The sequence below is a fragment of the Python bivittatus genome, unplaced genomic scaffold, assembly GCF_059951505.1.
Source record: "Python bivittatus isolate LINGU-HERP-01145 unplaced genomic scaffold, Pbiv_v1 ctg000590_np1212, whole genome shotgun sequence".
In the NCBI taxonomy this organism is placed as follows: Eukaryota; Metazoa; Chordata; class Lepidosauria; order Squamata; family Pythonidae; genus Python; species Python bivittatus.
In genome coordinates this window covers 13,669,895-13,685,317 of record NW_028277086.1, presented here as the reverse complement: position 1 = coordinate 13,685,317, position 15,423 = coordinate 13,669,895, and the positions used below count along the sequence as shown (strand labels likewise).

At 42.8% G+C, this 15,423-nt stretch overlaps 1 protein-coding gene across 3 annotated transcripts in view; it reads left to right on the top strand.

Moving 5' to 3' along the window:
• The first annotated feature begins 11 nt into the window (after nucleotides 1–11).
• The window catches only part of DEPTOR (DEP domain containing MTOR interacting protein), a 75,957-nt gene continuing 60,545 nt past the window's right edge, over nucleotides 12–15,423 (top strand). Inside the window, exons 1-2 of one of the 3 annotated variants that reach the window (XM_088149010.1) lie at nucleotides 12–145; nucleotides 925–1,026. In XM_088149010.1, the coding sequence (XP_088005136.1) occupies nucleotides 938–1,026 (89 nt within the window). In that variant the 5' untranslated portion in view covers nucleotides 12–145; nucleotides 925–937. Of the gene's footprint in view, nucleotides 146–319; nucleotides 544–924; nucleotides 1,027–15,423 lie in introns of those variants that run through there. The other 2 variants (XM_088149009.1, XM_088149012.1) reach the window with 2 other exon arrangements.

Here is a 15,423-nt window from a genome sequence, read left to right as displayed (position 1 = left end):
GGACGGAGGGGGACGCTGCTGGCAAGGCTGCGCTTTGCTGCAACCACGTGTCATTCGCAGCCTGCCTGTCACACAACAACAAGGAAGCCTTCGGGGGAATCTGCTCCCCGGGATCTCCGGGCGGAACGCGACTGTCCCGAGCCAGGTGAGTAAAAAGCAGGGGCGACGTTCCATCTTAGGACTCTCCCGTCCCCACCCAGAGGAGACGGTGCCCCGGTGGCGTTGCCGAACGCCAGGGCTCTTGGGTGGCCCGTTGAGGGTGGTGTGGCGGCTTGTTTTTGTTTTCCTCTCGAGCGGGCGATGGCCAAGAAGCGGGGGCAGAGGCGTGCCTTGGCGCGGCCACGGCGGTGCGAGCCCAGGGCGTCCGGAGCTGCGCGCCTTGGGGCGCTGGGGGCCGCCGCACTGGCTCCTCCGTGCAGGGCTGCGGTGCGCGCCGCCGGGAAGGCAGCGGGTCCGAGAGAAGCGCTTCTCGGGTCAGTCAAAGGAAAGGCTGAATACGCCGCGGAGAGGCTGCTGATGGCGGAGAGCGCGAGGGCCGACCGGGTAGAATTTGGGATGAAAAGGGCCAGAATAGGGTCTGGGGAGGAGGCAGCCGGAGACGAAGTTGGCAGGGGGGCAGAGCGGAGACGCAGGTATGCGCCCGGGGAGTTCCTAGAAGGGAGCGACGTGCAGGCCTTGCCTTAAGTCTGGGGTTCTGCTCCTGACTGCAGAGCCGCGCTTGGCTCCGTGTGACACACTTACCCCCTAAAGAGGAGCCCTGTGAGACCATGGAGGCTGAGTCTCAAGTCGGAGCCCAGCTGGGAGAGGCCCAGCGGGGAGCTGAAAGGGAGGAAATGGGGGCATCTCCCAGCCTTGGGATGCTGAAAAATGCCTCCAGAATAGGGTCACCCTTCATCCCCCACTTTGTTTTGTGTTTCTGGCCAGGCTGGTTGCAGCAATGGAAGAAAATAGCTTGGGCAACCTGCAACAAAGGGCAGCTGAGCTGGAGTGCATGGCAGAGGTCCTTCTGACAGGGGAACAGCTAAGGTAGGGGTGTTGCTTTTCACAGACCCTTTGCGTGGCAGGGCAGCAAGGGAAACTGGGATCTACCCCAGAGTTTGTTTTATGGATGGTGGCCTGTAATTATCCGCTTTTCCTTTAAAGGCTGAAGGTTGCATGGGGAGGGTCTCCCCTTATTTTATCAGCCTCAACAATAACCCTGAAAGGTAGATTGGACTGAGAAACTGACTGGCACAAAGGCCCCAGGTGAATGCTGTGATTCAGCAGGGGTACGAACCTGGACCTCCTCACTTCAGGGCTCATCTCAGCCACTGTGTTACAACAGAATGTAGTTCATGCTTAGTCCAGCTCCAAAATGACGTCTGATATTTTCAAGAGCTGTGTCATATCCCAAGAAGAAAAGACTGCTCTGAATGAACAAATAGTCCAGGATAACCTTCCAGATCTGGTGCTCCCATCATCCTCTACCAGACTGGCCTTGCTGGATGGAGGCGTTGGGAGTGATAGTCCTGCTCATCTGGAAGACTGGTCTGGATTAAGGCAGTTTTCGGAGAGAAGAGGTTGATCAATCTTCAGAGCCTGTCTCTATTTTAAGTTTTGTTTTCATTTCCCCAGCCGGCAGAAAACAAAGATGAATTCAGAAGAGTGAGTTTAGGGTTATCCTTCAATCCATTCAAACTGTACAAAAGGAGGAGGGTGTTTTTAGCTGTCTTGCTGTTATGGGGTGACCAGAGTCTAAGTATGAAATGACATCCAAAAAAAACAACAACCCTCAATTAAAAGCACATTTTGTTTGACATCTTTTCACATCTTTGTCTGCCAAACTGCACCGTCTACCAAACAACGCTTCCTTTTCCAGGTACACAGTCTTGGTTCTGCTACACATGGCAAAATCTACAATCCCCATACTCAGGCATGTAGCTATAATAGCCTGTTCTGTTTAATGTACATTGCCTTTCAAATAACTTGGGTTTTCAAGGACTGGATGCAGGGATTGGAGTGAAAACTAAAATGGGTAGATCATGGTCCTGAAGCTCCAACTTCTTTGGCCCAAGGTCACATTTCCCTCCTGGTGTTTGTAATTTTCTGTTTTCCATGCCCCTTTTCACGGAGTAGGCTAGCATTTTAATGATGACTGGTGATCCTGAGAGTTGGATTGTTTGGCTCCTCTGGAGAGCAACAGCTTGCTGAATGTTGATGTATACCTTTACTGGCACAAATTAGAGAGCCAGCCACCAATTTAAAAGAGATTAGATAATTCCACAGAGTTTAAGGCTTTCAAAGCATTGGGCATAAAGGGAAATAGAACTTCAGAAACAGTATGCTTATGACTACCATTTGTTGAGGAACAACAGCAGAATAAGAACATTGCTTTTATACCTCATCATCATGTAGGGGATGGCATGTCATGTAGGTTAGGGTCAAAAAGGTCAAGATGGCGGCCATGGTGTGATTGAAACTCCGCCCTGTTTTTTATGTGCATGACCACACACTTTGAACTCCCTGGATCATAAGGATGGCTGCCAAAAGAAGTAGGATGTTCTTTTAGATAGTTTCTTTGGTTGGATCCAATCGGGATGCTCTTATTTTTTTTAAAAAAAAGCTTTCTGGGATCAGGTGAGATTAAAATTTGGGAAGGTGTTCCACCAGTCGTTGGTGCAGAAGAGTATTTGTTGCAAAGTGACATTGCATCCCTGCAGAATTCACAAAGCCTTCGTTATAGCCAGCAACAAACTTAGAGAGGCCAAGTAAGAGGAGCTGAGATATAAACATTTTATGATAAGCAAAACATGCGAGTCTGATAGGCTAATGATCTCCTGTTGTCATATCAAATAGAGAAGATTGATTTTTGTTTTGTTTTGTTTCTGGCTGCACGCTATCCTGTGGTGTCCACTGGCTGTAGGATGTGTGGCACAAGTACTTACAAGCTGAAAAATTCAGGCATTGCGATACCCTGATATTTCTTCGTTTGCTCATTTACGGGCGGTGAGATACTCTCCTGCTCCCAAACTCCAGGTGGTGTACAAATAATAATTTTAAAAATAGACTCTACCCAATCATTCCAAAAGATAAAAAGCAACTTCCTATAAAAATAGCAGCCTGGTCAGCATAAAATCTCATATAGACAGTACCCAAATCAAATATCGCTCAAGAATCAACTTCCAAATACCTGTTGAAAACTACATTCCTTATTGCAAAATACCAGCATAAAAGGTGCTCAGGTGTAGTCTGAAAGCAAGACATGCCGCAGGATGAGGGTCATCACGGAGAAAGATAACCTTTCGACCGTGTCCCCTTGACTTCTTGTAGGACGGGACCATAAGCATGCTTCACTACATACTCACCTGGAGCCAGACCACCTCTACCTGGAGGAGGCAGTCCTTGAAGTATCTGTACTCATTAATTGGTTGCATTTACCTGAGCAAATTTTAAGGAAAGGTGCGAGGAGTAGCTACTCTGCTGTAACTTCACCCACCTTCTCTAACTAGCCAACATGGGAGTTCTTGGGAAGTGTAATCCAGTATACCTGGAAAGCCCTTGATGGGGAAAGGTTAGTCTACAGCTGTTTTTACAAATTTGGCAACTTTAAGATGAGTGGACTTCAACTCCCAGAATTCCCCAGCCAGCATGCTGGCTGGGGAATTCTGGGAGTTGAAGTCCACTCATCTTAAAGCTGCCGAGTTTGAAACACATTGGTCTGCGTCTTCAGTGAAGGAATAAGAAAGAATCAGTTACATCTTCTGTGTGCAGGCGAATAACTGGGGAGTGAAATTTCTGCTCACTGTCGAGTATGTCTTATCTGCAATGGATATCAGTGCTGTTCTGGGCCATGCCTGGTTTTTACTTTGCAAGTCTGGATTGTGGGTGATGTTTACAGAGATCTGTGGATCATTAGTTCCCTACTAGAGGATTCTGCCTTTCTGAAGCAGGGTGGATTAATGGTCCTTTGATCTTATCTGTCTGTGTACTTTCGAGCTCTCCTTATTTCATTTTGGTCAACAAAGAGGCATGTGGTTTTCCCAGGTCTACCTCAAGCTATTCTGCACGTTATCTGATGGCTAAGGCATGCGTTCCATTTCTCCTTGCCTCTCTCAAAGATTAGAGGCGCATTAATTTGGTCGCTTAATGGAGGCTCCAACCAAGTGTTGGCATGGCGGATTGCTACGATGGCTGGTGCATGTTGGAGTTGCGGAAGTAGCAACTGAGCAGGTGACATAAACTGAGCTGCAAGGAGGCAGGGGCAGAATTTTCCATCATGTGCCAATGCTGGGGAAACTACCTTGAAGGGGCAAGTAATGTTGAGATCACAAGTACAGAGCAGAGGGTTTTATGAGTAGTTTTAACCATACAACAGTGCCAAAGCACTGGTGTGTGACACCACATTTCCCCACTCCAGCAGCAGATCATTGCACAGATAAGGCCACCGAGGCAAACGCTGGCACGATCAGGAGTGGAGGAGGAGACCCAGTAGCTTAAAACAACAACACGCCTTAGAACTCACATTTTTGCTCTGGAATAGTCTTCTCTCTTTCTTGAGAACAGCTATGCATGAGGCATGGATGACAGGAGGCAGGACAGGCAGGAGCAGGGGAGAGAGACACGTGCAGCCAAGACACAAAGAACAGAAGCTTGCTACGCACAGGCACCCTGTGGCAAAGGGTGGGAGGAGTGTTTTGAGAAGGGAGAGAGAATGAACCTGTCTGGCAGGCTGGAGGCAGGTGAGAGGGGAGGGAACCCTGAACAGGGGGGGCATTGCTGTCCATGGCTGTGTGAGACACCAAGAAGACAGCATTCAAAAGGTGGAAGCTGTGTGTTTGGGTTTCTCAAGCTTGTTCAGGCTCAGGGCTGAATATTCCGATTGGCTTTCCACATAGAGGAAGATAGAGATAACCCTGAAGAAGGGTTGGATGAACCTGGTCCTGAAAAAGTGGGAAGCATGGGAAAGAAACTCAAAAGAATCTTGTCTTGATTCTGTTTGATATAAGATGGGGGAGAGAGAAAATCTGACAGGCTTTCAAGATGCTGTTATTACACCTTTCGACAATAAAGGAGCATTCCTGGAATCGTTACAGCAGTGTTTCTTAACCTTGGCATCTTTAAGATATGTGGACTTCAACTCCCAGAATTCCTGGCTGGGGAATTCTGGGAGTTGAAGTCCACATATCTTACAGTTGCCAAGGTTGAGAAACACTGCCTTACAGTGTCTGTTTCCTGACCTACTGTACTTTGAAGGGATGACACTTACTGAGCATTAAGAAAAGCTTTGCCAATTTTCTCAGTTATCATATAGTTCAGTTATATAATAACTGAATTGCCTCTTGGCTATTGACGCATGACTGGAAGCCCTTTTGGAAATGTTGTAACACTCCCTCCGGATGAAAAACCAGACAAACGCAGGAGCCACAGAAATTGTTATTTAAGGGTATACCTTGAGCATTTCAAGCTCAGAACTGCTGCTTCAGGTATTCTAAGCTGGAAACAAAACTCCTAAGTTTTAAGAGTTTTGTTTGAGTTGCAGTCTAACATTTCGTCCTTTGAAATAGCATCATTTTGGGTGTCAAGGTCATAGCAAACCATCTTAGCATCCTGACTTTGAAATAGCCTGTATTGAGTGTTTTTAGCTCAGAACAAAGCATGATTTCAGAATCAAGAGATGGTTCTGAAATCAGAATAAAGCACTGAGCTGTTTCAGATTTTCCTCTGATAGACATAGCCAGTTCAGGTTGTTCTAACAGAACGTTTCAAGTACCGCTGTTTGGTCATAGGTCAAAACAAGACAAGTTTCTCCTTACGTGGTTACCCCTAAGGTTTTGGGTCTGTGTGGAAGATAGCAAATGCCCAGATCGCTTGGAAATGAGAAGAAAAGCCTGGGGAAAAAAAAGAGCAAAAAGAGCTGGAAAGGTCACCAAGAGTAGATGATTCAGCATGCTTGCTTTGTTCAGAGCAATCTATGAGAGTTTGCAGAAGTGGAAAGATTATCATTAGATTAAAATGTTTGTTATATGGGCACCTGAGTACTATGTGCCAGACAAATGTGTTTTCCAAGATGGGTATTTCTAAATTTTGGTAACATTGTTAGTTGTGTGGTGACCTAAAAGGACATCTAGAGTTTTACCCTGATGTACCAAATCTTGGCTGTTAAGGCCATATAGCTTTGAGTGAAGAAGGCACACTCATAAAGCAGTTCCCAGTTTCTCAGGCTGTGTTTTGCCCATCTTGACCTTTCTTAACAAAAAAAAAAAAAAAGCGATCCCATAACATTCTATGCCCAAATATATTATGGTTTAACATGATGACCTGGCTGACACAAAAAGTAAGACAGTGGCTGGTTTCCTACCACACTAAACCACAAGTTAGGTTAGTAAAATCCTCAATTTAAGTTTGACTCCTGGTAACATCATGAATGTGTCTATGTGATTTTCTTCACAGTGGTTTGTCATTCCTTTCTTCCGTTTTTTTTTTTCCTGGTGATCTCCCATCCAAATATTAACCAGATCTGACCCTACTTAGCTTTTTAAGATTATCGGAGGTTGGCTGAGTGCTGCAACAAATTACCCACCTCCAGTTTAGTTTATATGTTGTATAAACCTAATCAGAATGATAGATCTCTCAGTGTTAAATCCATCTTTGAATACTGTGTCTGAGGTTTTCTTTCTTTTTAATTAACAGCAGCCTTGGGGAGGGAGAATCTGATCAAGCGTGTGGCAGAAGCTATCTATGTAGCAGGGTGGAGATTATAAAATCCCAGTGCAGGATGCATTACACCCATCTGCTTGCAAGGTTTCAGTTAATTTAAGAAAAGAGAAGTATCATTCATGGGATTCAGAAATTGCCAGCCCTTCAAGGTAGACCAGACTAGGAAACCAGAGTAATGCACCGAGTATTTTATTATAAGGTTATAGTAACAGAATCTTGCAAGTTTGAATGTGCTTCCCTTCCCTCCCTGTATGTTCATGAGAACTAAGGAGGGTCTTGCCTGCGACACTCTCAGGTTATAATTCTGACCTAGATGCAGATTTCTTTTCCCAGACCGTTGTCTTGGTCGCGGCTCTTCCTCCTGTTCCTCAAAGTTATTCCTTCTGCCCATTACAGAAATGGATTTAGCACCATGTTTACTTGAATTATGTACTGTAAGAACTGAACTGGGGATAGAATTTTTTAAACTGTTTGTAAAAGGCAAGATTTTTTTTTTTTTTGGAGCATCTCTCTCAGTCTTTCCTGCTTGAGTTTTCTTCTTTCAAGGTGGCTTTGTTCAGTAACGTGGTTCACTGTAGATAAACCTTTGAGGCAGTAACAAGGACTTTGCAGAACCAGTCATCTTGGAGTTTTGCTCATTCTTTGCTGGATTCTTGCTTAAGTTGTTTGACAGTCGTAAGCTTATAAAGACAAAAGGAGGAGTTGCACATGAAGAGGAAGATGGAGAGACACTGCATTTTTTTTGTAAATATGCGTGCTTGGTAATAGGTAGTTGCTTATATTAGACAAAACCTGCTAATCATCCTAATTCAGTGTTTCTCAACCTTAGCAACTCTAAGATCTGTGGACTTCAACTCCCAGAATTCCCCAGCCAGCTTGGCTGGCTGGGGAATTCTGGGAGTTGAAGTCCACAGATCTTAGAGTTGCTAAGGTTGAGAAACACTGTCCTAATTTATACTCTGAGTGCACAGGGTCCAGGTCACAAGTTCAGAATTCTTCAAATTCTATAATTTCCCATCAGACATCCAGCTTCCTACAGCAGCTGCTAGAGGTGAGAGCTCCAGTGGAGCCAACACTGCACAGCTGGGATTGCCTACCTCCATGTTGGTGTCCTGCAATTCTTTGGGGTAAAAATACATATATCCCAGGGCATCATAGAAAATTGAATAGTAGTTGCTAGCCAAGTCCGGAATAGAGTTCTATGAAATGGCCCCTCAAAGAGAAAGCTCGACATAAGGCAGTTTTGCTCTGCATCCTCTCCAACCTGAAGAAACAGTCTTTAGGAAGTTTCTAAATTAATTTCCATGTGGAGGAAGGAAAGGGTGATGTGTTCTTACTTATTTGTCACTTTCAGCATATTGTTCTCTTATGTCACAAACCTAGAAGGACTTCCTCAAAGGTTATCGGTTCCACTGATCTCACAAACCCGCAGCTATCGCTTCCTGAAAGTAAATTCAATTATTTTCAATTTGATTAATGTCCAGAGATGTAAGATTGCTTGTTAAGCTGTGCTGTTCAGAAATGAAGTTGCCTCATTTCCTTCTCTGTTTTTGTTAAATGCAGCTTAATTGAGGGCTTAAGCCAAGGCAGAAGCTGCTAGCAAAAATGTCATGATTCTTTAAATATTTTGTGAAGAAGTATCGCATTTTATGTTTCTATACATTCCCACTCTTTCTGACATTCGGAACTAGTTCGCGCATCATGCTAAACAGTGCTTTGTTGAATCATAATGGAGTAAACCATAATTGGCTGGCTTCCTGGGTTATGTCTAAGACATAAGCTACAGTTTACAAACCACAATGAATGCACAGTATTTATGCAGCCTACAAGCCACAACAAATATATGTATGCAGCATAGAAATCTTCTTATGGTGTAATTTGATATGTGAACCTTCTCATTATCTGTCCAATGTGTAACCTATAAAAGTATTTCTCTAAGAAAATGCACCTAATTCCCAAGTTACCAGCACTTGGGCTTTCTAAGTTAAATGAATTAGTAAGTTAAATCAATAGAGTGTATAGGTTTTTTTAAGACAACCATTCTGGGAATTGCTTTGCACCTGTGGTATTAAATACATCCTATTCCAAGTCAATATTGTTAGGGATGCACAAGCAATTAAATTTTTGTGAATGTTGAAAAAAAATGCTGTTTGGTGTTGAATTGGGACCAGGGAGACCAGTTTTAATTTTACCCTCAGCTTTGAAAGCTCTCTGAATGACTTTAGTACAGGCATTCATAGCCTAACCTACCTCACAGGGTTCATGTAAGGAGAGATGGGAACTGCTTGAGGAAAGGCAGGTCAAATGAATAATTAATAAATTGATTTTATTTTATTTATTAAAGATTTTAAAGCACTCAATAGTGGAAGCTGTCTGGGCAGTTTACAGTAAAACACACTTAAAAATACAATTTGACTGAAAACCTATACGATAAAATGCAAAATAAAAACACCATATAAACTAGGGAGCATTCAAAAGTTAAAACAACAGGAATTAAAATATAATTAAAAGCTGATTTAAAAGCCTAGGAAAATAGAAAGGTCTTCACCTGAGACTGAAATGATTTTAGTGTGGGGGCCAGTTGAGCCTCTCTGGGGGAGGTTTTCCATAAATGGACCACCTCAGAAGAAGCTCTTCCCCTTGCAGAGGTCCACCTCATCTCTGATGAAGTGACTTAGAAGAGAACTTCATTACAAGCTTTTAAAGTGCAGACAGGTACATATGGGAGAATGTCTTTCATGTAACCTGGTCCTAAGACTTTATGATTTCAAAGGTCAAGAGCAGCACTTTGAATTGTGTCCAAAAAAGAGTGTGAATGGTAAAGAACTGGCATAATAAATTCCGTAACAACCAGTCCCAGTGAGCAGTCTAGCTGCTCAGTTTGGAATTAATTGAAGTTTCCAGACCATTTTCAAAGGCAGTCCCATGTACATGTTACAATAATCCAACCAGAAGTTATCAGAACATTCATACAGTGACTGTTGCAAAGCTGTCTCTGTCCAGATAAAGTTGCAGTTGGTAAATAAGCCAAAGCTGACAAAAGGAACTCTGTACCACTGAGGCCACTTGGGCTCCTAGTGACTGTGATTAATCTAGAACCACAGATGTGAACCTGTTCCTTTAGGATGAGTGAGGATCCCTCTAGGACAGGCAAGGCATCACTTAGTTGGACAGATGCACCACCCATAAACAATCTGTCTTGTCTGGGTTAAGTCTTAATTTATTGATCCTCATCTGGTCCATTACCCTGCCCTAGCACTGGTTCAGAATGTCAACCCCCTCAACTGTGACGGATGGAAAGGAGAGGTAGAGATGGCACCTCAGCCCATATCCCTGGTTGACCTCTCTCAGCAGTTTCCTGAAGATGTTAAAGAGCATAGGGTTTAAAATGGAGCCCTTGGGGACTCTATAACTCAGCTGCCATGAGGCAGAAGAGTAATCCCCCAGCATCACCTCTGGAAAGTAGGAGTGGACTTACCGTAGTAAAGTGGCCCCACATCCCAGTTTTAACAACCTGTCCTGGTGGACACCATGGTCCCTGGTAGTGAAAGCTGGTGAGAGGTCCAGAAGGACCAATTGGATCACAGTTGTACTATCTTTTTCTCAGCACAGGTCATCCCACAAGCCAACCAAGGCAATTTCTGTCCCATGACCAGGCTGGAAACTACTGTAGATTCAAATGGATCTAGAAAATCACTTTCAGTTTCATTCATTTTAATAAAGAAATGGAAGGGAACAAACATGGGTAGAAGTGCTTTTGAGCAAAAATAATTTCCTGAACCTGAATATACAATCGCACGCTAATACACTCATGTTTTTTAAAAGTTCATAGGAGAGCTGGTTGGCAAGATGTAATGAGACAGGTGAACAGAGAGATATCTGGGTGAAAGTTTATTGGAACAAGTGCTGCGTATTTAAAATGCAGAACATACATGTGGTATTTTGGGCTCAGGTTTCATAACTGAAAAAGCATAGGCTTCATGTAAGAATTGCCTTGTTGGTTCCAGCCAAGTGTGGGGGTGGATATTTGTGACCCAACCAACTTTTGGCCTGTTTCATACCAGTCTAATGGGGGAATCCCACAGAAAGCAAAGAAGATTAGGAAGAGAAATGGTAGGGGGAAAAAAGAAACAGGAGGAAAGAAGGAGCAGAGTTACATTGGGGGGAGGGGGCAAAAGACTGGATTGATGGAAGGAGGGGAATCCTCTGACAGCTATCCGTTGAGACCTCTCTGAAGAGTTATAGGTCCTTCTGTAGACAAGAGCCTCTCTCCTGGTGGACTCTAAAAGACGAGGCCTTTCTTCTTCCCCCTTTTCTAATTGGTGATCCTTAGTGGAACCCAGCATTTACTGTAGGAACAGAAAGAATGGCCAGCAAAATGCTGTGTGGCTCTGGGTCTCTTCCACCTCCTCTTTTGCAGCTGGCAAGTGTTCTCTAGTGCAGAACGTGATGGGAGAAGATTGTGGGTATCACAGAAGAGGAGAAGAGTCAAGGTGTCCAGGAGAGGAGTCAAAGCCAGTGTCATGGATACAAGGAATAAAATTGGGGTGCTCAAGCTATTCCACTGATGTTCTCAAGAATTAAGGAGGGCAAGTTCTTCATCCACACTGGGTTTCTAGTGGCTGACAGCTAGGTCTGAGACATCCCCACTTTGGAGTTGGACATAATGGACATAATTCAGCTCTGTGATTCTGTGAGTCTGTTCTTGAACTCTGCCATTTTGCTATCAGTGATGTATTGCTTCTAAAAATGGAGAATTAACTCTGCTGCTGAAGCTATGATGTACTGAGACAAACTCAAAAGTTAATTGTTTTGATTAATTCTCCTCTGCCCAGCCATTTCTGCTGAGCAGCAATGTGTGCAAATTATGTTCCTTTTAAAAATTAACTTTACATGTTTATTTTAGTGGATAATATAAATATACTGTCAGATGTGCTTTTTTTTAAAAAAATGAGAAGACCAGTGGGGCTATTAAAGCTACATGAATGCTAAGGAGAAAGGATTGAGCTAGCCTACTAAGCTATCATGAGATTTCCAGTCAAACATGCATGGAATTGCACCGTAAGGCTCTAATGTTTTTGTTATGGAAACGTTGAACTTTTTGCTGTAAGACTGTTTTTGTTATGGAAAAGAGGAACGTGCATAGAAAGAAGAAGAGGAATGCTAAACTGCCAAAGACCCAACTCTTGGAAAAACTGATCAACACAGATTTTTAAATTGTAGAAACAATGTTGATATCCCATTTCTAAAGGTATATTTTCAGTTAACCCTCACCTCCTCCACGCCCCAGAAATCCTTCTGAACAAAAGTTGCCACCTGTTGATGCCCCTGACTACGCTAGCAAAGGATGGGAGAATTGATGGCCAGCCTGTACAGAAGACACCAGGCTGGGCTGGTTGTTGTTGTTGTTTTTTTTTTTAGTAAAGATGCTATTCTAGATTTCATAGGCACCATTTAGACTTTGTTACCTGAAGGAGCAATATATTTGGAGGGGACTGGCTGTGCTCTTTTGTCAGCAAACTCCATCTGTAGTCAAAAGAGTTAAAGTCCTCAAAGAGCTAATAGGCAAGATGGGCAGTTCATAGCTGCCTTTTAAAATGTTCAGCTGTACAAATTCCTTTGACCTTCCCAATCATAATAAAAAAAGGAATGTGCAAATAATTAAGTTTCTTGATTGAAGATGGCAAATCATTTGCTAGAAAAGGTGGCTGTTAGAAGCTCCTCCTTTCTTGCAAAGAACACATTATTCTGCCAGAGTTAGTAGCAAGTCATGTGGCCTTGGTGATGTTGAAAACCAGGTTCCATGCAACCATTATAACACCCATTTTCAAACGGGCTAGCCTTTATTTGCAAAAGATGACATTGTGGTCTGAAATGTGCATTTTGGGGTTTACTAGCAGATGTTTGGAGTTTGTTTCCCACTGATGTAGGTCTTTTAAAAAGATCCATGTTGTGTGCAATTAAATGTGTAACTTTATAAGCATCGGTTGCATTTCAATTAAACTGCCCTTTACCAGACACCCTTCTTATAGATCTGTCTCTCTCTATGTCTCTCTCTATGTCTCTCTCTCTCTCACACACACACACACACTTCCAACTTCTGAACATTGATATCTACAATAATACTTTTATAAATGACTTCTTTTTTTTTTTTTTTACTGAACCCAGTTTGGTTTATACTTTCTGTGGGGGTGGATGTCCTATTATTTCTTCCCATTTTGAAGACAACTTCCCTAGGGCTGAGATGCAAATAGAAAAGAGTGCAAGATGCTGGAAACTCTTACCCATTAACTTCAGGGAGTTGCTATAAAACAGCTAATTACAAGCAAGGAAACTCGTGTTCTCAAGACAATTTCTTCAAGAAGTGTTAAAAAGGTCCTTCATCAGGCTACCAAATCTATTTACTCCACAAATGTGTTGGGCTGCATATGACATCACCCACCTACAAACTTCATGGAGGAGAATGGGCAAACATTAACTTATCGGATCTAGAGTGTTGTTTTAGTAGAACCTTGAGGCCTGCCAGCTGGAAGCAGATACAAAATTCTAGGTTCCCCAAGAAGGGGAACTTTGAATTTTGGAACATACTGAACCCCAATAGAATTTATTTTCAGTGGTTTTATTAGAAGTTTGTACACAAATCTTTTCTCTTGCAAGTTTGTACACAAAGTTTTTCTCTTTACTCAGCAGAAAAGGGAAGGGAGGATAACTGTGGTTGCTTTGCTTAAACTACTGTGCTGTGAGAGCTTTATTGGTCCATTGCAAATCACTGAAAATTTTAAGCTCATCTGCCTTTTGTCAGTCACTATCCTGTGCCATGTATTTTCAATGACTTAATATTTACAATGACTTACATGGAATAGAAGATTAATATTAAAAAAGAACTATTCTGTAGTGCAGTGTTTCTCAACCTCGGCAACTTTAAAATGTGTGGACTTCAACTCCCAGAACTGCCTAGCCAACATGCTGAAGTTCACATATCTTAAAGTTGCCAAGGTTGAGAAAGGCTGCTGTAGTGGCATAGCAGAGCCCATAGGACAGAAGGCTGGGAATCTCACCCTGCTTCTCCTAGAAGTCCTCTAGGTCTTCATACCCTCGCCCCAACTCCTCCCTTGGCGTAACAGCTTGGTAGTTCCCAGTATCACCACCTGTCTTCACCTGGCATTCTCCCACTAAACTCATCTTGTGAGAGGAAGAGGGGGCTCTCACCACCTGGTTTAGATTAGATGTCCAGGGTGGCAGGATCCTGTTACTGCAAGAAATTATCAGAGCAAAAATGCAGAAAATATCAGCAGGCAAGTGTTAGTAACAACTGAGCGTGAGAAATGGAAGACAAGAATTTTGTTACAGAGCAGAGAATACAGGAAAAGAGGCCACTGGATTTGAACTAAGAAATGTAAGTTCTGTGTCAGCCTTAAACAGCCCAATGACTATCAACTGTCTGTAATGGTTTCATTCTTGAAACACAATAAAGATTTAGTTCTTATCCATGTCCTTCAAACCTCTGGGAAATGCCTAGTTCACATCTGCCTTGGAAAGCTTTACACCAGAGAGCTTCCAAATTCAGCAGGCATAGGGTATTCTTTTGATATCAGTTACTCTCTAATGAGGTGGGCCTGTCAGGTTATTAAGTCCAGAGCTTAAAATTACCTACGTACACCACTAGTAGTTACAATATTGTTGAAACTGTAAAAATACTCTCCAATTTATTTCATGACCACACTTTCTGTTCCAGCTTGGAAAATAATAAATCAATAGTGCTTTGCTTAGATCAAACCAAAGTCCACGAGCTTTCCATCCCTGGCCAGCTACTCCTTGTTACCCATAACCTTTGATAACATTATTTTGCAATATAAACCCTGAGCAATAATCTCAAGGTGTTTTTTAAAAATAATGTTTACAAATTAATAACCACTATTATTAATGGTTAACATTCCATGCTTAACCGTTGTCTCCTGCCCCCTTGAACATTACAACTTATTCATCATTTTTACCAGGCCCCAGGGTCTGTGTGCAAAGCTTTAGGTAAAGTTTCTAAAATCAAAGTAATTCTGTTGCAACAAAGAGGAAATAAAATTAAATTTCTTCTAAACAGATTGAATGGCTTTTTGAATACATTTGCTTTTGACACACAGTAACGAACATAAGTAACTGCCTTATGCACCAAGTCACATTGTGCATCAACCCAGCTAACTATTGTCTGTCTTGAAGGAGAACAGCTCTCCATACTTCCAGATGGGCATCTTTCCAGCCTTACCTGACAACAGTGGAGGAAGACTGAGGTTAGCCTTACTAGGTAGACCAGACAGGAAACATGACCAGATGGGCTAATTCTACTTTAATGTAAAGCTACATTAACAGAATCTTGCAAGTCTGAAAGTACAGTTCTCCCACTGTCTCCTTTACAGCCCATGAACTTAGGGAGGGTCCCTTCTTGCCCCATCCACTATCCAGCTGCAGACTATGCTGTCTCTTATCTGACAGTCCCCTTGGCAGCATCTCTTGGCCCTGTCTCCCAAGGTCTTTCCCACATACCATTACAACTTCCCAGGCATGCATGCAGATCCCAGAGAGTGATAAAAATGACGAATAAGTTGAAATTGTTAATAGGGCAAGAGCAGTGATTAAAATACATAACCATAGAATATACATCTGAACTATATTTCACTTTTAATTACCTTTAATTGAAAATCTTGCTGCCCCTCTCTTTGGAACAATAGTCTACCC